At 48.5% G+C, this 22,504-nt stretch overlaps 1 protein-coding gene across 2 annotated transcripts; it reads left to right on the forward strand.

Moving 5' to 3' along the window:
• Nucleotides 1-997: 997 nt before the first annotated feature.
• LOC100119801 (cone-rod homeobox protein) lies at nucleotides 998-21,727 on the forward strand. Of its 2 annotated transcripts, none has more exons than XM_016989524.3 (5): nucleotides 998-1,393; nucleotides 11,610-11,802; nucleotides 14,048-14,253; nucleotides 18,382-18,770; nucleotides 19,142-21,727. In XM_016989524.3, the coding sequence occupies exons 2-5, from the start codon at nucleotides 11,718-11,720 to the stop codon at nucleotides 19,713-19,715; spliced, it is 1,254 nt and encodes a 417-aa protein (XP_016845013.1). In that variant the 5' UTR covers nucleotides 998-1,393; nucleotides 11,610-11,717; the 3' UTR covers nucleotides 19,716-21,727. The 2 variants fall into 2 exon arrangements, with proteins under 2 accessions (XP_016845013.1, XP_016845012.1); XM_016989523.3 differs by having other exon boundaries at nucleotides 11,622-11,802.
• Nucleotides 21,728-22,504: the final 777 nt, after the last annotated feature.

A 22,504-nucleotide genomic window follows, 5' to 3' on the forward strand; every position in this document is an offset into this window, starting at 1 on the left:
AGTACACAGCGACGTCGCGCAAAGAGCCGCTGCAGTATAGCGCTCTCGAGTTTACGCGCACCGTTAATTACGCGGCATTTTCCGCATCGGCTTTCCTCGCGTGTGCGTATAAAAATTTTTCCGCCCGTTTCTCGAAATTCAAGGGGAAAAGCCTCCCTTTTGCGCGGGAGAGTTTGAAAAAGTTTGGAGGAAAAGTCTCGCGCATAGAGAAGCAGAGCGAGAGGAAAGCTTTTTGCCCGTCCATAAAGCTACGCGAGATTCTTATAATTTTCACCCGCTAGCTCGCACGCGCCGCCGTAGGAACTTGCAAGCTCTCTGCAGCAAAACTCGGCAAACACACTCATACACACACACACACACTGCGACGGGGAATGAAAATTAAATTGAATCTATTAGCTCTCGCGGCCAAGTGAAAAGCTTTAACTCGATCGAGTAACGCGCGCGCGCGCGCGCTTCGGTTTATTACGAGAGAGCCAGGAGTGTAAACATGTGCGATATTTCGAGAGCTTTCGCAGCCGCAATTGAAAAGTCGGCGTGTCGCATACTCTCTCTCTCTCTCTCTCTCTCTCTCTCTCTCGATATAACGCGATCGGCGGCGGCGCCTCTAATGAAAAAGCAATCGCGGCGCCTTTCAATTTGCGCCTAAGTGACAATCCCCGCGGATTATCGAATCCGTGGCAGTAGCGGAGCGGGGAGAGCTGGAGCCAGTGTCTTGTCTCTCTCTCTCTCTCTCTCTCTCTCTCTCTCTCTCTCTCTCTCTCTCTCTCTCTTCTCCAGACGCCGGATACAGCGAGCGCTGGCGATTTACGCGCGCGAATATACGAGTCGCTCGGGTAGAAGGGGGTAGTCGCGACTCGGCTCTACGAGGCTGCCAATGGAGCTTGCGCCGAGGCGGAGCCACAGGAGCCGGGGCGGTCGCGCCTGCGCGAACCGCCCACCCCGTCCGCGTGCGGTGCTCTCTCTCTCTCTCTCTCTCTCTCTCTCCGTCTCGTAGAGCGCGGGCTGATCAAGTGCGGCGTCAGTCGGCTACATCTCGCTCAGTCGCGCGGAGACTCGCCGCTGCTGTCGAGAGAGTCTTCGAGCACGTAATACAAACACGTAGGCAGAAGCACAGAGATACTCTGAAAGCTGGAGAGCCGAGCTTGCAGCGGTAGTAGGCGAGTAGTAGGATCGGCGCAAGCTGTTGTTGTTCAGCCACGTGTCCAGGATTCTGAGTCCCGGTGGAGGAAACGGGGCCCCGGCCAGCCCCACGGCGGCGGCGGCCGCGACCGCCAGTATCGGTTCGCCCTCGGCATCGTCCAGCACCCCCGCAGCCACGGCAGCCTCCAGCACGGCGGCGACGACGCTCTTCCGACCGGGCGCCGACTGCTCGTCCAGTCCACCGCTGCTCAAGGTATGCTTGCGCTCTTTTACGCGTGTTTATACTTTATTCGCTCTCTACGCGTGCGTATGTGTGTGTGTGTGTGCGTCTACGTGTGCGCGGAGGCGAGCGAGGGGCCAGGATTAGGATGTCGCCCATTACCGACCGCGCGCGCGCGCGACCCTCGCTTCCTCTTTCTCGTCGTCGCCGTCGTCGCGTCTCGTATATATAAGCATAGCCTCGTATCCGAATCGCGATCGAAAAGCGCAAAATTTCGAATAATTACTTATTCACGCGTTATTATCGGGGGAAAAATCGCCCGATCGCGAAAGCGAGAGAGCGAGAGAGTAAGAGCGAAAGAAAAAACGAAAAAGCGTCGCGGACGCAAAAGAGCGTCAATCGTCGAGTTAACAGGGCAGTCGCGTCTCCTCTCGTTATACGGCTCTTCGCGCTCGCGCGCGCAGGCGGACGTTAAGCGAGTTATTTTATTTCGCCCTCTTGCTCTGTCCGCGCGCATACGAGTGTGTAATCGGCGATTCCATAATTTTCGTCGGAGATTACGCTTTCTCGTTTGCACTGCCTGCGCCTGATTAAACTACCGTTCCTAAGTGGTAAATTACGTGCTCTCATGAGCGCTCATTCAATTATCTATGAACTCGCGCGCGCTGCTGTCGCCGCCGCGCACGCTCTCTGTGTATACCACCTACACAGTCAGCTGCTGATGCGCGTCGAGCAGACGACACTCCCGAATTTGATTTTTCGAATATTATACCCGTGTGTCTGTGTGGGAGGGAAATCGTGCGACGATGTATAACGAAGGGGAGGAAGAAATAAGCCGAAATTATACCGGCGGTACGATGCGCTGCTGCAGAGGAATAATATGCAAATTTCGAAGCGGCCGCCCGCGCGTTGATTGCGACTCTTCATTATTCAATTGGTAACGCGATCCTATATGGCGCGCGCTGGCTGCGACTTGCGCAGAGCCTCGGCGGCGGCAATGACTTTATCGCGCTTTTTTCAGCGGCTGTAGCCTGATGTACTTTGCCTCCAGTTGTGTGGTATCAATAATGCAGATGACATTACGCTGCGCGCACGTGTAATGAAATGTTACAGCGGTTTTTATGCAGCCGCCCTCTGGATATATACTATAGTGTAATGGGATGAATTATTCGGAGCTTGCTTTTTACAGCTTCTGTTTTTAATTGACAATCGGATATACACATATAAGCTTGTGCTCGGTTTGACGCGGTGTGCGCTCTGCAGCGGACAACTTTGCGCGCGCGCAGTGCGGCACTTGGTTGAGTTCCAACTTCTCGGGATATATGTTTACTCGATCCGATGCGCTAACTTATCGCTCAGTGAAAATCGACGAGTGAGATAACCCGAGTTAAGGCTTAGTTTAGTCGAACGATACGGTTCAGCTGATGACGCGTGCCAGGACCTTAATCTTTTTTTTTTTTTTTTTTTTTTTTTTCATGATAATGCAAAGTTACGGGAGATTCGATGTTTTTAATTGAATTTTACATACACTCGGCTTTTGGCGCGGTTATTTCATAATTAAGCGCGTTAACTTTTCAGGCGTAATTCGCAGCGCGGCCGCTGTCTGCGTGTTTGGAAACTTTTCATCGAGTTTTGAACAGAGAATCGAAATAATGTATTTCGAGCTTGTTGCAGCCGGCAATTGATGACATGCGTTCGAATTGGGGAATTATTTAGGTGAACCAAGTTAAAATTATGGCCGTGATTCGTAAAATCGTAATCGAATGGTCGGAATAAGCGTTTATGCATATGATTAAATATAGAAGTAAATCAAACTTCGGGCATTATTGATAATGTTGAATGTGTAATATCGTAAAAATGGTATTCCAGATCATTTAACTGGGTTAACCATTTTGCAATAAACTTTATCAGAGAAGCACGTATGCAGGAGTATATCAGTCGTTCATTCAATAATAAAGCCAGAACATTCTCGTTTTTCAATCGTAACGAGCGTTGATTCGCCCGACACAATGTTGAGAATCGCATCAAGCGAATCACTTCAAACTGAATGTTGTCTCTCGCATCCGCCTATACATCAGAAGTTCGCCGTATGGACACGCTGTATACCGAGTCAATCGTCATCAGAGTTGACCAAACAATATACAGTGCAAACGGAGAATCCATCCCAAAATTCAAAACTATATTCAGTCTCAAATAAATGCTCGACAGTAAAATCGAAAAAAGTATACACACCCTCTGCAGAAGAGCTCGAAAATAGAAAGGAAGTGAATTCTGATTATTCCGGTGGGCATAGAAAGGGCTCACGTAATAAAAGTGCGAGTATATAGAGCCGATGGAAAAGCAGCATATCATACACACACACACACACACACACATCCCGCAAGCGCAAGTCGGGCTGTATATAGAAAGAAAAGTGATAAAAGTGGGAAAGGAGATCAGGGAAGCGCGCGCGGAGAAGGTTAATACAGAAATGTTGCTGCCTAGCGAACGCGCGTATAGCGTTGGTGGTCAATAAAAATGCGATTTTCGGGAGGAAGCTGCCTGCGGAACACACACACACACACACGTAGAGATACCCCCAACCACACACACAATCGAGAAAAGCGAGCGAGGGGAAGATACAAAGTGGCGGTGCGGCAAGACACGCCTTCGTCGTCTCTGGTTGGAGGATCGGGGCATCCTTTAAACGTGTATATATCCTCTCTCTCTCTCTCTCTCTCTCTCTCTATCTCTCTAGCGGTGCTTCGTCGTATATAGCTGTGGTGCTCTTCAAGCGACGCTAGCTGTTTTACGCTTTTCGACTTCTTCGAGATTTATCCCCCAGCGCTGTTTCCTCGCTAAATCGTCTTCCGGCCGAAATTTACGGCCGAGCAATAATGCTAGAAAGAGAGAGAGAGAGAGAGAGAGAGAGAGTCTCCGCGGCATTAATTCTCGGCACGTTGCGCCTTGCGCGCGGGTATCGCACCTGCTATATCGCGTCGGATTTTAACGCGGAAATATATTCCCTCGAAACGATCGCACGAGTAGAGGCGCGCGGCTGTGGTCAGACACGCGGAAAAATGGTAATGCGCGCTCTCCTGAATTCATCGATGAATAATAAATCGAGAGCGAGAGAGAGAGAGAGAGAGAGAGGGAACTGCATAGCGATATCGATCGGCAATTATTCAGAGTCCTCGTCGGTGATTGCATTAATAGTTTAAATTCCGATAATTACCGCGGCATCTCTCCCGCGCGAATGAATTCCGATCGAAATACAATCATCCACGATCGCCTCTATATAATACCCCGCGCTGCATATCTGCATACACGTATACGTGTATATATATATATATATATATATATATATATATGTATGTATATGATCGTGTGGTGATTCGACAGAAAGAGCAAGAGAGAGGCATATTCTTCTCGAGTTCGGTGAGCTTGTTGCTCGTCGCCGCGTCGCCGTCGTGTAACCGAAGAATCAATACGATCCTCCTCGTTCGTTCGCCGAGCCAATTGAGCTCGTTGAATCTGTGCCTCGAGCCACGCGGTTACGTATTGCCCCGACGCGCTCTATATATCCATCGTACATCGGCTGCCTATAGACGCGCGCGCGTCATGTGGATGAAGAGGGGAATCGCGTGTATGTGTGTGAGTGTAAAGGATCGAGAAACGCGGGTTGAGGGGGGAGAAGCGAGGCAAACGAGAGCAGTCCGCAAGAGCCGCGCCAAACAAACTCATCCGTGTAATTGGTAAATTGACAGATTAATTCAATCAATGCCATAGTGGCTCTACATGATCCCGCATGCTCGCAGCCATGAATTCTCGCGTTGTAGCATACACACGTCTGATGATGATGATGATGATGATGATGATGCACGTAGTGTAACGAGGCGTCGTTGCCAAATGCGTTGTTATAACTGTTGTATATTCGAGAAAAGTTCGCGCGCGAATATGCTACGTTCTTCGTCGCCTTATTGAATTGATCTGCGTGTCTATGTGGCTCTCGGGGGGGGGGGGGGGGGGGGATTACGTAAGGATCCGTCGAAACATTGATGCGCGGAATTCAAATTGATTAACCTCGCGTGTGTGTGTGTGTGTGTCGTTGCTTTGAAGAGAAAAAATTGCTCGTATTAATTTCGATTCGAAAAAAGTACACACACACACATACACAGAAGCTCGCGCGCGTCATTTAATTAAACCAATTGACATGAATTCGCGATTGGTGTCATTGAAATCGAGATCAGTGAATTTTTACAACTCGACCGATGATGAAGTTGACTCGACGCAAAGTTTAATTATTATTATTTTCTTCGCCGAAGACCATCGTCGTCTGACCGAATCCCGTCGTTTCCACTTGCCGTACAACAAGTAAAGCTAAATGCCAATATCACCGTCCAATATACATATCCGTTTAGCCGCTGATCAGGTCTGGTGCTGCACCACTGCATATACAGGATCGTTATACACCGGCGTATAATTTATTTGTCTATGCATCACGTTAATCGCATCGGTTTAGCGGTTTCAGCGGCTTTCAATACACTTTGCCGCGATGTCGCTGCGACATCAAAGAAAACAGCGTTATATCGCTAAAACGCGCGGGCTGCTATGCAGCGATGCACAACCTTATAAATATTGATTACGCGGGCCGGTAGCTTATAGCCAATGCAAACACCAGCGCGGGATATAATTAATATCCCTTGCGATGTGCAGTGTGTATATGTATGTATAACAAAGACAGGAGATAGCTCTGTGTATAAATCGCTGAAATATTCAAAAGCAATTATGCGCCGCAGACAAAAAGGATTTTCAAGCGGCTCGCCTATAGCGGCGCTCAAAAATTAATCACGTCATTTGATGAAATGAGCGGAGAGACGAGAGAGAGAGAGAGAGAAAAAATTGATTCAACCTCAATTATATGAGCTTGCCACCACCCACTCTCTCTCTCTCTCTCTCTCTCTCTATCTCGTCCGCACGAAAATGTTGTCCTCTTCGCTCGTGTGTAATCGCTCTCGGTACCGAATCGCTGTCTAAAGATGTGTACCTACAATTGTTTGTTTTTAAATAAATTTAACTGACTCGCTGAATAATTCATCGCCGCGTGTGTGCAGTAGTAGATGAGGAGGGAGAACAAATTCACGGATTGCAAATGCCCAAATAATGGCGAATTGATCGAGCCCGCGCGGTAAATAATTCAATGAAACAAAGCCGCGAATCGCTTATAATACAGTGTACACGATAAATCACGAATACGAGTGCGCGCGGAACGATGAGGCGTGAAGCAATAGCGCAGCGCACGCCGGGACTGGCTCCGGATTGTCGCGTCGATAAGAAAGAACAATTCAAGGGGCTACCAAGAGAGAGAGAGAGAGAACTCAAGGGTGAATATACAGCGAGAGCGAGAAATAAAGCGTAGACAAAAGAGGCGAATAAAGCGATAATAAAGTGAGCAGTGGGCGGCGCTTTATTTATACGGTCACGCTCGGTTGAAGACCCAAGAGTCGCGCGAGGATTCGATCGAGCGCGAGAGCATGCGTAATGCACTGGAATGGAGTGTCTGTGCGCGCTGTGTGTATGTGCGAAGAGTATCTCTCTCTCTCTCTCTCGCTGTTCACTTAAGGCTTCGCCAACACACGCACACGCGCGCGCGTGCGCGCGCGAACAGGGGCAGATATAGTCGAGGGGTGTTGCTACGCTCTCGGGCTCGTAGACCGGAAGTCAATCGGAATCTCAATGCCCCGACGTGATAGCCCGCTGCTGGATACTGTCTCTCCACTCGATTTCATCACGCTCGACCGCTCTCTCTCTCTCTCTCTCTCTCTCTCTATATCCTCGACGTATATACACCGGACCTTCGGTCCCGTCTCCGGAATTCCATTTGTCACGCGTTTATGCGTCTTTGCGCTCTGTGTGTGTGTATACTTTGAAATTCGTCAAACGAGCTGTATCGCGCCAATTTATATTCCCACAGATTATACATATAGCTATATAATTTTTGTATACGCCGGCGCGCACTGCCCCTCCCGATGCCACAGAAGAGTGAGAGAGAGAGAGAGAGAGAGAGAGAGAGAGAGAGAGAGAGAGAGAGAAAGAGCACCTGAGCCCCTTCGGAATAATAAACGGAGAGTACACAGTTACGGCTGTGCCGCGGAGAGTTGCACTTTGCTAATAAGCAAGCCAGACACACAACCCTATGGCTGTCGCGTAATGTATACAGCGCGGAAGTTATGATTTACCGTCTGAAATTGGATGTAGACGCGATTGTTCACCTGAGCCTCCTCGAATTAATAGCCGCAAAGTAGCTTATAGTATTCGTTCTTGTATTCGACTCTTTTTGTTCTCGACCACATAGACGCGCGCGAGGAAGAGCCGCTTGATTCTTTTGAACGCGTTGTATACTCATCCCCGCATATTACGGCGGCGGCGGCGGCGGCGGGTACAAAGTTACACACGCAGCGACGCCTCGGGCCGATATGGGGAGCGAAAGAGATGCAAGATCGAAAGCGGGTGTACGTATAAAAGGGAGCCCCCGTTGTATACGACCTCGATTTTTTTAATTTCTCGTTATTACACCGCTATAGAGAGTCGTGATCCTGAAGTTAGTGAGTGAGATAAAAGTGTGCTGATGAGAATTATTAATAAAGCGGCTGCGCTGACGGCGTTACATATATTGGCGCTGCTTTGTTTCTCGGAACTCGGGGTAATAGGCGCGCACATGTGTACACACACACAGACACCCAGAGAGAGAGAGATGAGAATCAAGAGCATCGCGAAGAAGTTGACGATTGGCGGAGGCGAGGAGAGGGAGAATCTCGTAATGCCGTTATCCCGCATTAGAGCGCGCTATCACACGACGCGGTGACGGCGCAGCATCTCACACACACACACACACACAGCACTGAAGCAGAGAGAGAGAGAGAGAGAGAGAGAGAGAGAGAGAACTCGAGACTCGGAGCCCAGAAGCTTATTGAATTGTGTCATCCAAGAATAAGGGCTAACGCGCTGCATCCAATTTCAGCTGCTTAATTAATTCTCTCCAATTCGTGAGCAGCTCTCTCTCTCTCTCTCTCTCTCTCTCTCTCTCTCTTGCGCGCGCTTGTATTAATAAAGCAGACCGACGACGAGGACGACGCCGTCGGCGAACTGGCGGCGGCTAACGTCGTCAGAGAGCCGGCGACGGCGGCGGCAAGCGCACATTCCTTGAGTTACCCACTTGCTTTCGCGCTTTCCACGCTACATCGGCCTAGCAGCTCTCCAATATACGCGCTAATAAAACATTCAATTTCATGCAGCGAGCGATGATGCAGTATAACGCCGAATCTCTTTTAATTGACGCCGGCACATTTATCTCCTGACGATGTGGGTATCGATTTTTTTTTTTTCGAGAAATTGATTTCGAATTTTAATAGCAACAACAATAACCTCAATCGAATAATAGAGAGCACGTCACACGCGGCGGAGTCTATCAGTGTCTCGTTCACACACACGCGTACAGATGGCCGAGCGTAATTGAAACGCGTAAAATACAACGCTAAACTCGTTACAATAACGCACGTCCTCTCGTGACAGATGACTCGACTTTTCTCAAACCGATGCGTATATAATTAAAAGCCACGATCGCATCAGCGCAACGTTTCGGAAAATCGAGGGACGTTATTATTTTCCTGCAGCAGCCGCGTCGCGTAACTGAAATATATCACTTCTAATTGGGAATCGCGCTAATTGCGCAATAAGTGCAGTCTCGCGCGATATACTGTCGCGATACATGCGTCGCGTGTCGAATTATTGAATGTTGACGTCATGTGTTATACGTTGCGGCAGTGAGTTGGCGAATGCGTCGACGCGCGTTTTGCTCGCATCGCCGCGCTCGCGCTGAGGGCAATTATACAATTACCGACTCGATAATCAAGCGCTGAGCTCTCGCGAGCTGTATCTCTGCGATCTGTGCTGCGGAATCCGCGAGCTTGCAGCTGTGCGGTTTTCCTGGAAAATGGGCATTGTTTTTTCTACTCTGTCACGTCGATAGTTCCTCCGACGAAATTTTATACAAGCGAGAGACTCGGAGCATACGCCAATTAACCCCGACTTTCTCCGTCCCAACTACCCGTAATTCCCGCCAAGGACACCATCGCGAATTAACGAAGAGACCGCGCCACACTATATACAGTATACAGTACCCAATGAAGAATCGTACATCACTTTTTAATCATCGCCATAAATAAAAATTTACGCGTACGAAAAATTAACGGCCTCGACGACCCTTACATCACATCTAAGCGTAAGTGTCAAGAGCTCGGCCGCAATAACAATAACAATAATCCGCGGCGAACCCTTTTGCGGCGCGATCATAAGGGGCCAATCGGATGATCGCGCAATAAAACAGTAGCGTAATCTTCGACGAATAAGCCCCTGTACACACTATATACATGTATACCGGTACTGCTCCGCGCGCGGTGCAGCTCGTCGACGTGTGCACACTCGAGAGAGAGCGCCGGGGGTAAATATAGACTCTCGGCTCTCCGCACAAGAGAGAGAGAGAGAAAGCAAACATCTATATGCGCAGGGGGTAGCTGCTGCATGTGTAGTCTGCCGCGGATTAGACTCGGTCCATTTCGTCCCTTCTGTTCGTGCACAGTGTCGAGAGTAGAGCGTATGCTTGTTACTTTTGCACTTCTTCTCTGTACATATATATATATATATATATATATATATTGTATACCGCACGCGTCGATGTATCGCCGGTACCATTACGCACAATGGGGAAGTAACTGCTCCCCCTCTCTTTCTTTCGCTCTTGAATCTATATACATGCGAGTGTATTAGGGTGAAAATTCCCCGCAAGCAGGTTAGCATTGTATCCTTTGATACCGACTCTTTACCGATCGAGTTGCCCGATGTTTGCGATTTTTCGCGGCCTTAATTTTCCGCCTCTCGATTCGATTTATTACACATATACCGGACAGATCTAATTTCCCTGCTAGAGAGAGAGAGAGAGGGGGGGGGGGAGCTGCGCGCGTCGGACAAGTTGATTGGCCGCGAAAGCGCGCACGTCGATCGCTGCCCGACTACTATATAGGTATATTATACGCGCTCTGTGCGATGTGTATGTGCTCAATAATTGAGCTTCGAAACGGCGCTAGACAGCCTCAGTATTTTCGCGGCAGATATTAAGATGGACGCATTAATGATTCAACGCGATTTTCGGCTTAACGTCGTGTATGAGTGTGTGTCTCGTGTTTCAAATTGAACATCTGCTCTCGAGGTTTATAATCCGATCATCTCTCTGCTCTGCTCTGCTCTGCTCTGCTCTGCTCTGCTCTCGGGCTCATCGTTGTAGCTTCATCGTGTGTGGAGTGTACACTTGTATAAGAAAAAATTCTTAGCTCGCAAAATTCGACAACAATCGACGACGTAATTGCATATGCTCGCCGGCACATCACAGAGAAATAGAGATAGAGACGCAGATCAGTAGCAGTATTAGATAGTAGTCCCGAGGAGGGTACGCAATAATTCTCTAATATCAATTTCAAATTTCAATTAGCATCATCTGCGTGAGCGGACGTGATGCGCGCGGGCGCGATCTAAAATTCAATTTGTCCCTTCGCGCAGTGCTACACGGCAAAGCCGACGGCGGCGAGCGTTACGTAAAGGCCGCCCGCTCTCTCTCTCTCTCTCTCTGTCTCTCTCTCTCTCTCTATCGCACGCACACGCGCACTCGCATTACAAATTGACGACTCTCGGCTTATTAAGTTCCAGCGAGCGATGGCTTCAATACCCTCGTTACTTATTTACGCGAGTTTAGAATGCCCCTCCTGCGCTCAGCAGCAGCAGCCGCTGCTGTACACACAGCGTAATGGGGATCGACGTGTTATCTCATTTTCGAGAGGCCGGAAGTATGTGTACACACACAGCGCTCACTACTATGCTGCAAAGTGTTATCCAATTGTCCTCGCTATATAGTATAGGATGCAGAATTAAAAGGCGCGCGCGTTAATTTTTGTGTGGAGGCCCTTCCAGACAGCCGCGCGCGCGCGCGCGCGCGGGTTATTCGGTTAGCTCGACTTGGAGGAAACTTTACTCCTGATTAGGGGCGGAACTTTGTTAGGCGTGTGTTATATACACCTACATGTATCCTCGGAACTTTGAACAGCTCTCGCTTTCGCGGACCCTTGCGCGCTGTGCAGCGAAGGCATGGAGAGAGGAAAAAAAAAACATTTTTTCGTCAGAGTATACTTACATAGTGTCAGACTGATCAACTCACGCGCAGTTGCTCTTTCAGATCGGGTCGGTTCATGCACAGCAGCAGCGGTCGACGCAGCAGGAACAGCAGCAGCAGGCACTGGCCGGAGGGCCGGGGGCCGCGAGAGGTGGAGGGATGTTCTGCTACCACTGCCCCTCGGGTCTGCCGGCCCCGAGGCTACCTCCGTCGCTCGAGTACCCCTTCGCACCGACGCATCCTTGTGAGTATTGAATTTTATTTTCTGTAAATTTATTGGACTAGATCGACAAAGAGTTGCAAATTACTATCGGCCGATAAGCCGTTCGAATTGGCCTGATGCGAATCATCGAATCCTTCGACGGACATCAGAAAGGAATTGCCGGGCTCCCCCTGTATATACTGCAGGACGCGAGAGAGTGACATGCAGCGCGCATACACACATAGACAGCTGTGCCATCGAAGACGCGGCCCTGGGGACGTTCTCGGGCATCGTTCCCCTGTCCGGTGTGTACGAACGGAGCTGCCTCCCTTCCTCTTGTCGGGATAAACAGATTAGGTAACTACGTGATAAGTCGCTAAGTGGCTCACTCGGGCCAGCAGCATAGCAGCGGCAGCAGTGGCCAGTGGCGTCCCCGCACCGAAATTTACTCCAACATCTAACTACCTCGTTATGCTCATTAGTGGCGCTCGCGCTCTCATTAGATTTCGCAGCTGCAGTCTGGATATATACCTCGCTCTCTTGCTCTTGCTGTGTATATAGTTTTATACGTCTCTGTGTATAGGTCTCTACTGCGCGAACGAATGCAGGGTGCGGATATATACGTAGATATAGCAGAGCGTGCGCCTCGCGCGTCATCCAAGTACGGCTAATAAATTGGATCAGCGCGACTCCCGACTGCCGCTCTGTATATACAGACTGATGACTCGAGAGAGAGAGAGAGAGAGAGAGAGGAAGAGAGAAGAAGAGAGAGAGAGCTACACTGCGGATCCCGGCTGGCTTTACTTTTCCAAACTCTAATCTAAGATCTTGAGTGGATCTCAGCTCCCGGGACCCGCTAAATTTATTTACGAGCGAGCCCGACTTCTCTCTCACTTTCTATAGCCTCGCGGCGCGTTGCCGACACGGCCAATCGATAATTGCCGCTGGATTTTTCGCTCCTTCTGCTGCTGCGGCCTCGGCTTTATACGTGCGCCTCGGTATCTGTGTAAGCTCTGAGCCCCCGTTTTCGTTTCTTTTTTTTCGCCTCGAACACCTTGAAAATCTCGATTCGGTCGACCGCGAGGTAGTTTGGAAAGTCGGGAATGTTTCGCCGCGCGCGACCAAGTTTTAAGGGGGTGTTAAGTAGCGATGATTCCTGCTTTACCGACTAGTCACGGGCATCGAGTTTGGCGCCCTTTGCTCGGGCGCCAAACTACTACTTCGCGCACTTGCGTATATCGAAATATATACTATTGTTTTATGCGAAGATATGCTCGATAAAGTTAAAAACAAACACAAACGCACACTCGACGAGTAAACATCATGATTGTTCGCATTTTTTAATCCACATAATATCCAGCGTATATATAACATCATGCGCACGTCATGTATTAATTTAAATCATTTAAAAATACAATAAAATTGCTCAAACCAGTTATCAAACATGGATGATCATAAATGAAAATTCAATTTCCCCGTTAATGTGCTGCGTACGCGTGTTATATTTCATTTGTCGAAGCATAACGTTAAAGCCAAAGTAAATAAATTCGAAACACGCGTGTGTGTGTGTGTGTGCGTGCGAGGACGTGAAAGCCGCAGCAGATTTCAAACGCGCAATATCCAACTCTCCGTTCTCGCAGATTTTTACCGATGCATACCCGACGCAGCTTGGACGTGACTTATCGTCAATTTTTATGAGTTTAGGAAATTAATTTGTGTTTTTCGCTAAGCTCGAGGCTCAGCGCCGTGGTAATTAATTGCGCTGATTGCTCTGCATCATTAATGAGCGGTTCCGGCGGGCTTTGCAGCCAAATCTACCACCACGCTTTTCTCCCATCCTGATTCTCCGCTTTTGCTCTATCTCGCTCTTCCAGTTTCCCTTTGTCATATTACACGGTTTCGCGCTATGGTTATATATTTTCGAATATTATACCACGCAGGTGCGTATAATTAAACATCTAGTTCGCCGTAAGGTTATCAAGCCGATAACATTGGATTATATTGGATTATATTGGATTGATCACTATTTCAAACAGCCGATGGATTGCAATACACATTGCGACGATGAGCTGAAAGGATTTTCAACGGCAATTGCACATTCACGCGATTGAGGATCAAGCCGCTACCCGATTGATTGTAACTATATGATCCTGGTGCGCGCATTGGAAATTCTTGTAATAACGCGCCTATCGACGGCTTAGCTCCAATTGCGAATTTGATTCGCAAAACTGCTATGTTCATTTGTATAATATATAACGATGAAACATTGGGACACGACTTTTTTCAGACGCGAGTTACTCCGCCTATCATCCAGCCCTTCACGGCGTCGGGGAAGATTCGTTCGTCAGGAGGAAACAACGAAGAAACAGAACAACGTTTACATTACAGCAATTAGAGGAGCTCGAGTCCGCCTTTGTTCAGACCCACTATCCGGACGTCTTTACCAGGGAGGATCTCGCGATGAAAATTAATTTAACGGAAGCGAGAGTTCAGGTAAATTGAATCAACTGTTAGAACCTATAACATATATAAACTTACATCTCTGCGACGTTAATCGCGTAGAGCGGCCTTAGTTGAGCGAAATTGCAAAATTCTTATAATCATCGCTGATAAAGTTATATTAAACTTTCCCAAGCCGCGGATCCTTTTTGAAAGTTCCCGAGCTGTTATTTCGTTATACACCATAACGGCATTGCGTTTCAACGTCTATATGCTCGAAGTGAAAAAGCGCAGTGGATTAAAGGATATATAATAATCGGTGTATAGAATAGTAATAAAACTTTCGACTATATAGTAGAGGATCACGTCTGATCGAATCGAAAAACTTATTTTCCAAACTCGTTGTGTGCGCGCATCTCCGGAATCGGAAATCCCGCAGAGATTATATTTAAAGTTTATTCGCGTCGTATATTTTCTGGAAAAGTTGGCGGTATAGACGAGAGTCGCGGTCGAGAGGCGTATATATAACATCGGTATGATGGAAGAGAAAAAGGGGGAAGAGAAGGGGAAAAATAGCAGCTCGTGCCTCTCGGCCAAGTGTGAGAACAAGGACCCAGGCCCCGAGGGTCTCGCTGACACCCTCGACCTGACGTAATCTCCTGACGAACTAAGCCGGTAATTCGCCAGATTGTTACTCTCTCCCTTTCTCGCTTTTTCTCCGACTGCCTTTCTTCCCTCCTCCGCAGCTCGTCCATCCATCCTCCTTCAGTCTCCGTCTACGATGTAAATCTAATTCCCTCTTTTTTTTATTTTCACTCCTTATACATTTTCGCCCCCTTTTTCCAAGACTGCAGCGTCTCGATTATTGCAAAGGATGTTCGCAACAATTTATTTTTTGAATAAATCAAACTCGAAACAATCATACCCGGATCAAGAGTACATGCTACATCTCGTAATCGCGCCCGAGAAATTCGGGTTACATAACCGAGTTACTCTGCCGAGTACACCCCGCCGGTACTTACGCGACTTTCTCATGTCAATTTCACCCCTGCAACTATGCGCGGCATAGCATGTCTATTTTAACTTTACAGTTACATCTCCGATCTGTATTCCCAGGGGACAGTCGGATAGGGTGTGCCGCCATCGAATCTCTTAACATCAAGTAGATTCGCAAAGTACGAGCAATGATACTCGTTTCGGGTTTCCGACCTCTCCATCGAGGACCCTATACTTTAAAAAACAATATTTTTGTCCACAATGTCGTCTCGCTCTTTTCTTTCCTATGCACAAGTGCGGCGTTTTGTTGTCACTTCCATTAAAAACGTGCCCCCGTACACGGGCACGTGTCCTATTAAAAGCTGCGCGCACGCGAGCTCTCGAGTCCGTATGAAGAAAAAACCGGTCATGATACTGCAATAACGATCACGGCGATCGTAAAAGTTTCAATGTCGCGCAGTAAAAAACCGCGCTGCAAAATAAAAAAAAAACGAAGCTTTTTTTGCTCTTTTCCAAGCCGGTTAACGATTTTAACAAAAATAACTCAGTCATGCGAAGCACAATTACCGCTCGTTGCTTTTATGCGCCTATTCCGAAATACGCCGTTGGTTTAATAGCGAAATTGAGTTTCGGCCGCTATATGCATGTCACCGCGTGTGTGCGTGTGTGGATTGAAACGCTCCAACACCCTCTGTGATGTCCGCTCGAACCCTTCCCCCTTTAGCAGAGCGGGTTATTGAATTACGCGATTTTTAAATTATCTGAAAGCCAAGTTTTTCGCTCTCACGCACGCACACTCTTTATCGCTTTCGGGGCGGTCGAAACTTTTCTGTGTGTCCCTCGTTATAAATTTTGCAACTAAAAATGAAAAAATTGCGACTATCAGGATCGAGTAGGGATTCGGTGTACGTGTAATAGTTTATCGAGGCCGACCTCGACATCGCGCAGGAGTGAAGCCCGGGTACATATATAACGCGCATAGTGCAGTGCATATATAGGCAGACGGTGCACAGCACAGCCTCTCGGGTATGACGCAATTACGGCGCAGACTCATTGTTTCATTAAAGAAGACAAAGAGAATCTGGAATAATGGACAAATAGGCGCGTTTATGCAGTGCTGCTGTTCCCCACCTCTTCTCCTCCTCCACCTCCACATCGTCGTCGTCGACGGTTCTCCCTTTATATTACATCCAGCATCGCAGTGTACAGTCCCGCTCGCGCTGCATCACCAGCAGCAGCTACTTGGCAGCTTCTCTCTCTCTCTCTCTCTCTCTCTCTCTCTCGTCTCGTTTTCGTTCTTGCTCTCATTCTCGTTCTCTTTCCTACTCCAATTAGAAGCTCCTGGGGGGCCGTCGAGGCACGTTCTACGCCTACTACTGCACATGACGAGCCCGTACGTACATACTTCTCTCCGCATCGTCTCCGCAGGAGAAATCTACTCGAGCGCAATTTACTTAAATCACGTTTCATGCGCCTACACTTACGCCATTCAAACCTGTACTTTTCAATCGTAAAAGCTGAGCCTTTCTTTTTCTACGTGTACGACTCGAATTTCACGCAGTCGAACGAAAGAATTACGGCTCGACCATGTTACTAATATATCAAGGGCAATATTCGAAATAGCCAGCCGGTGCCTAATTTAATTTGTATACGTAAACAGGCGCATTGCTTCCACGTTACATTACATCACATACTTGAACATAAACAAATCATCGGGGGAAATTCGTTGCTCGAGCGAAAAAAAGGGCAACCGCACGCACTCCGAGTGGATTATACTCGGGCCGACGTTGCTTCACCGCGGATCGAATGGTTTTAGACATATTTAGGATTAAATTCTCGCATCGAAGAGGGAAGAGAGCGCAGAAAAAATATATAAGAGCGCCGCCGGGAGAGAGAGAGAGAGATGGATAAGTGCGCGGAGCGAGAGAAGTGGGGTAAAAATTCAACGTTCCGCACTCGATCTCGAGGGAATCGCGGCTTTGTTCCCAGCTATTACTCGTTCCAGCAACCCTTAGGATATTATTATATCTGGCCGTCTGGCGGCGCGCGCGCGCGTGAGCCTCCACTCGAGAAAGCTCCTTCTCATTCCTCTCTCTCTCTCTCTCTCCTCGCCCTCTCGCGGCTTCTACTTCTTCTTCTTTTCACTCTCTCTCCCTACGGCGGCGGAGCCGTCATCTTAAGACTGCCTCGCGTCTTCGGAAAACCATCGCGGCAGAAACGAAGCTCGTCGTATTTATTTTATTAAACCATTTCCTGAGCCTCCGCGGACGAAACTTTTCAAATGCTCCGCAGACCCCGCGATATTTCGTGCTATTCTCTCTCTCTCTCTCTCTCTCTCTCTCTCTCTCTCTCTCTCTCTCTCTCTCTCTCTCTCTCTCTCTCTCTCTCTCTCCTCGCGGCTACGCCCAGCTCTCGCGTGTGCGACAGCGGACTCTTTTATTCCAGCCTCTGCTGTACTGAGAGAATTTTTTAACGAAATGCTGATGTCTCCGCCGTATTACAAACGGAGTTTTATACTCCTTCCATTTGCATCGTCGGGCGATTTGGATGTGATATCTCCGGAGAGAGAGAGAGAGAGAGAGAAAAAAAGAATTCTGCGAAGAGAATAGCCCTTATCGGGGAGGTTATTGGATTTTCCGACGGGGCGACTGTATGACGCTTTACTCAACGTCGAGAAAGTGCGTTAGACCCGCGTCACGCCAGTAAGAATTTAGCCGTCCAATAACTTTAGCTGCTACACCTAATTTTCCTCGAGAGCTGCCAAGATTTTATTTTTAAAAATAAATGTCGCAGGAGGTAGAGAGCCGAGTGACGAGGTATACACGCCGGAGTGTGTCGTATGACTCCGGGCGAGCTCTCAGCTGGCTCTCGACATTACGAAAGAATGTTGTCTCCGACCAAACGTGTAGAAGAGTCGAGGGACTTTAATAAAGTCTATTTTAGCCGAGATTATGTCATGTTAGGCACGTTACCAGAGTCTCGCGAGTCCCGACTACACAGAGCCTCGGCGTCGCTCTCGTTAAGCACGCGCGACCTTTTCCAGAAGTAGCGCTAACTAACGCTTTCGCGCCACACCTTTGTCGTCTAATTGGATAAAGGCCCGGCCTAATTGCGAGGATTTTCGCGAACCTCCCGAACGTCCGACCAAACTCGACTCGCTCTACTAAATTCTCGCTCTCGCCGCAGGTCTGGTTCCAGAACCGTCGAGCCAAGTGGCGCAAGAGCCAGCGCCTGAAGGAGGAGCAGCGCAAACGCGAGGGTTCGGCCTCGGCCGACAGCAGCAACCCGTCCTCTCAACAGCAGCAGCAGCAGCAACAACAACAGCAACAGCAGCAATCGGAGCCGGAGGAGTCGTCGGGGCCGAACAACCAGGAAGCCGGTTCGCGAAGCCCGAGCACGACGTCGGCTTCGGTGTCGCCTCGACCGGCTCACGGCGGACCGACGCCCTCGTCGCCCCAGCCGCTGTCTCAACTGACGCCGACTCCGACGCCGACACCCCAACAGCAGCAGCAGCAGCAGCAGCAGCCGTCGGACCGGGGAAGCGAACCGCTCGCCGGAGGACCACCCGTCGAGAGGTGAGCGGAAGCTTGCCACGCGCCATTTAGTACCGGCGCCTCTACGCATGCGTAATTTATTTAAAACCGCTCCGCGCCGTAAATATATCCCCCATCACTTATTCAGACGCCGGCGTTCTCGAGCGCTCGGCTCCTTCGCTCGAGCTCTTCCTTCCTTTCTGCGTGTGTGTGCGTCGCGTACGCCGCTGAATTTTTCATCGGGACTTTAATGCAGTGTCATTAAAGTTACGACTCGCGGCTTTATCCTTCCGCGGAACTTTCTTCGGCTCGGATTATCGGCTCGTGTGCCTGTTTTTTTTTATCCGCGCTCGACTGTGACTATTATTATTCCTGTCCGAATTTAAAAAATCTTCCCCTTCGAATTGTTCCAGCCTCGGCAGCGGCGGCGGTTTCCGACCGGTGGAGACAACGGCGACGTCGCTCTTCTTCTCGCCCCACCTGGCAGCGCAGTTCTCACCCCCGCTCTTCGGCTCGAAGCTCCAAGTGAGCAGCAGTCCGAACAGCTCCCTGGTCTCGGCAGCGCCTTCCCTCTGGAGCACCGCCATGGACTCGACCCGTTCCGTCGTCTCCTCGGCCGCCGGCAGCAGTCTCCAGGAGATGCTCTCCTGGTCGCCCGCTGGCTGGGCCAGCTGCGCCGGCAGTCTCTGCGGCTGTTGCAAGACCAGCACCGGCGGCTCGTCGACCGGAGCCGGGGCCAACAGTCCCGCCAGCGATCTCCATCGCAGCAGCAGCCTCGCCGAGCTCCGACGCAAGGCCCAGGAGCACACGACCGCCTCGGCTCTCCTGGGCGGACTTGCCGCCGGCTTTCACTTTCCACCGCTGCCGCTGCCTCTTCTGCCGCCTCTGCTCGGACTGTCCCGACGACCCGAGCACCATCACCACCACCACCACCTGCACCCGGGCGTCGTGCACCAGCTCCAGCCTGCCAGCAAGGAGGAGCCATAGGACCAGCTTGTGCCTGATGAGGGGGATGACGCAGCCGCCGCGGCCTAAGACAATATATTGTTAGATGTATGACGACGGGAGATATACGAATGCGCCTGCACTGTGTGACAGTATCGTGTCCGAGATGTATGAGAGCGCGAAAGAGAGAGAGAGAGAGAGAGAGAGTGACGTTTCTAGAGAACCTGTATATTATTACGATTATTATCGCCTAGGAGAGTATATATTAAATATATTAAAAGCTGAGCAATTTTTAGGAGAAGAAATTGTAGCCTCTCTCTATTATGTCGTGATCGTAGTGATACTTGGAATAAACTCGTTCTCTCGTCTCGTGCGCGATGCACCGCACGCGCGCAAGCTCATATCTCTCTACTTTATTTCCATTACACCAATCCGCGAACCCAGCACACACACACACACACACCGGGCGTCTCAGCCCTCCGCGAATATCTCGGCCGGGGAAAAACTAGGAGCGGCTGCGGAAAGAGAGAAGGAGAAGAAGCAGCTTCTCTGCCCCGCTGCTGCTGCTGCTGCTGCTGCGGGGGTTTGTTGGCAATCAATGCGCCTCATAAGAAAAGCTTTGCCTCCCTTACCAGAAGATCAGCTCTCGCGCGCCGTGAGGAGAGGGTGCGGGCAAGACTCTCTCTCTCTCTTTCTCTCTCTCTCTCTAACTCTGTGGAAAGAGGGGCTGCAAGAAGAGAGAGAGAGAGAGAGAGAGAGAGAGAGGGGGGATCAGCCGACCAATAGCGTGAGAGGCGCCATTGATCGGCACGCGCCGGCGTTTGGTTCGTCGCGCCTCCGGGAAGGGGAGAAACTGCGGCGATGGCGGTGTGCTACTGGCGTTTTGCACACTCCGTTACACTTACTGGTAAACCGTATTAATCAACGACATCGTGGCTTATCCCCTACCGCACCTCCCCCCCCCCCCCACACACACACATACACACACAGTCCGGACAGACAAAGGCTATACATACTCGTGTACACGCACGTAAGATACAGCTGGTATACGTGTATGGTGCAGCGGAAGCTCTGCTCTACTCGCTCGCAAGCTCTAACGATGCCTTCCGATTTAGATCCTCCTTTTCCCTCACGACTCTCGTACCTATATATAGCTGCTGTATATACATCCTGTGTACTTGAGATTTCTTTTCCTTCCTTTTTTTTCTCCTTCCGACCAGTCCACAACTTTGACGCAAACATTCGGTTATAACTTTCTCGCGCGCGGGTATAACTCGTGTCGAAGTCTCGTTTACGGGGAGGAGGTTTGTTTTGCCCTTTCGCACTCGTAGTATGACGAGGTGGTGTATTATATTAGCGACGATAACGATGTAAGTATGGATTAATAATGTATTTAAGACAATAACGAATAATCGTATACAGAAATTAAACTCTCTCTACGATACCCTTTTAGCCTGTGTACCGTATAGGAAAAGCAGTACTGCGAAGTGAGCTTGCAATCTTTTTGGCTCTGTAACGGAAATATCGATTGGAACTTCACTGTTTCGCTTTTTTTTTTTTTTTTTTTTTGAAGAGTTGAAAAAATGTAAGGGATGAACGTTCTTTTTTTGCGAAAGATATCGGATCGTTTGATTGTAAAAAGTTATTATACGTTTGTTTTTATTTTTTTGTTATTTTTTATTGAATAAAGAATATTGGATACGTTTGCGGACGACTTCGATTCTCTCACGACCCTCGGTGTAAGAGGCACTTATTTCATGGTAGGATGTTGAGATTTTTTTTTATTTCTGTTATCTACGTATCTTAAGGTGTAAATAAAAGTTATACATAATAATTAGCAACGACAGATGCAGTTGATGCATTTTTTACGCTGCGACGTAAGCTGTAGAGTATTACAATTCGATTGATATTTATTCAATGATGAATTTTAGTAAGAGAAAAAACAACCATGATATCGAAAATGATTACCAAGCAACCGATTATATTACCAAAATGTAGTTGATACACAAGTTGTAAATGATTTTGTCTTTCAATAAAAAAAAATTAAAATTGAAGTTGAATTTTGTAGTTCTTCAACAGTACAACAGTTATCCTGAGAAAAGTAGACGCCCAAGTAAAGGAATTCGAAATTACATACAGCTTTCCCTACTCAATTATTTCCTCATACCTTTTTCGTTTTGGTTCAAATCAATTTTATTCAGTTTTTGCCTACATTATTCAAGAAATCATCAATCAAGTCTTCCCAGCACGGATGTCTGAGCATATCGCGTTACTACTACTGACGCCAGCAAAGCTGCAATCAATTATCTCTAACAGCAAGAACGATCGAATGATTTGACCGCAAACTGCTTGAACGTGTAATATCACAACTACAATTGGATAAAAGCAACGTATTAACAATATAATTTTGGATCACGCAACGAATTACAAAATAAATCTATAGCACACACTCATAATAAGTCTGAATTTTCATGAAACATCAGGCCAAATTGATGACCTCTGCTGATTTGCAAAACAATCGGCTGGTCCATAAATGTAAAACAGCTCTCTCAGCATGGGTTTTCCTGTAGTTTATTCTCGCCTCATGTATTATGAATAGAAAATACACGCCCGGGCAATGTGACTAAGCCGTTTAGTCGGGCGATTTACCGCACGGCTTTTAGACCAAGAATAATATTTCGAATATGGATTCTCTTCAATAAAATATGCCATTATTACGGAAGGGCGCGGAATATGAAAAAAAAATATCTACGTGTGTTTCGGCGATTAAAATCTACTCTACACAACAAACAGCTCTGAATTCAATCACCAATTCATCGCGCAAGGATTAA

This window comes from Nasonia vitripennis, chromosome 5 (assembly GCF_009193385.2).
Source record: "Nasonia vitripennis strain AsymCx chromosome 5, Nvit_psr_1.1, whole genome shotgun sequence".
In the NCBI taxonomy this organism is placed as follows: Eukaryota; Metazoa; Arthropoda; class Insecta; order Hymenoptera; family Pteromalidae; genus Nasonia; species Nasonia vitripennis.

Coding starts and splice junctions, on each gene's coding strand:
- LOC100119801 (XM_016989524.3), top strand. CDS start 11,718: ATGTTCTGCTACCACTGCCCCTCGGGTCTGCCGGCCCCGAGGCTACCT. Junction 11,803..14,047: donor CTTCGCACCGACGCATCCTT/GTGAGTATTGAA, acceptor GACTTTTTTCAG/ACGCGAGTTACTCCGCCTAT. Junction 18,771..19,141: donor GGAGGACCACCCGTCGAGAG/GTGAGCGGAAGC, acceptor GAATTGTTCCAG/CCTCGGCAGCGGCGGCGGTT.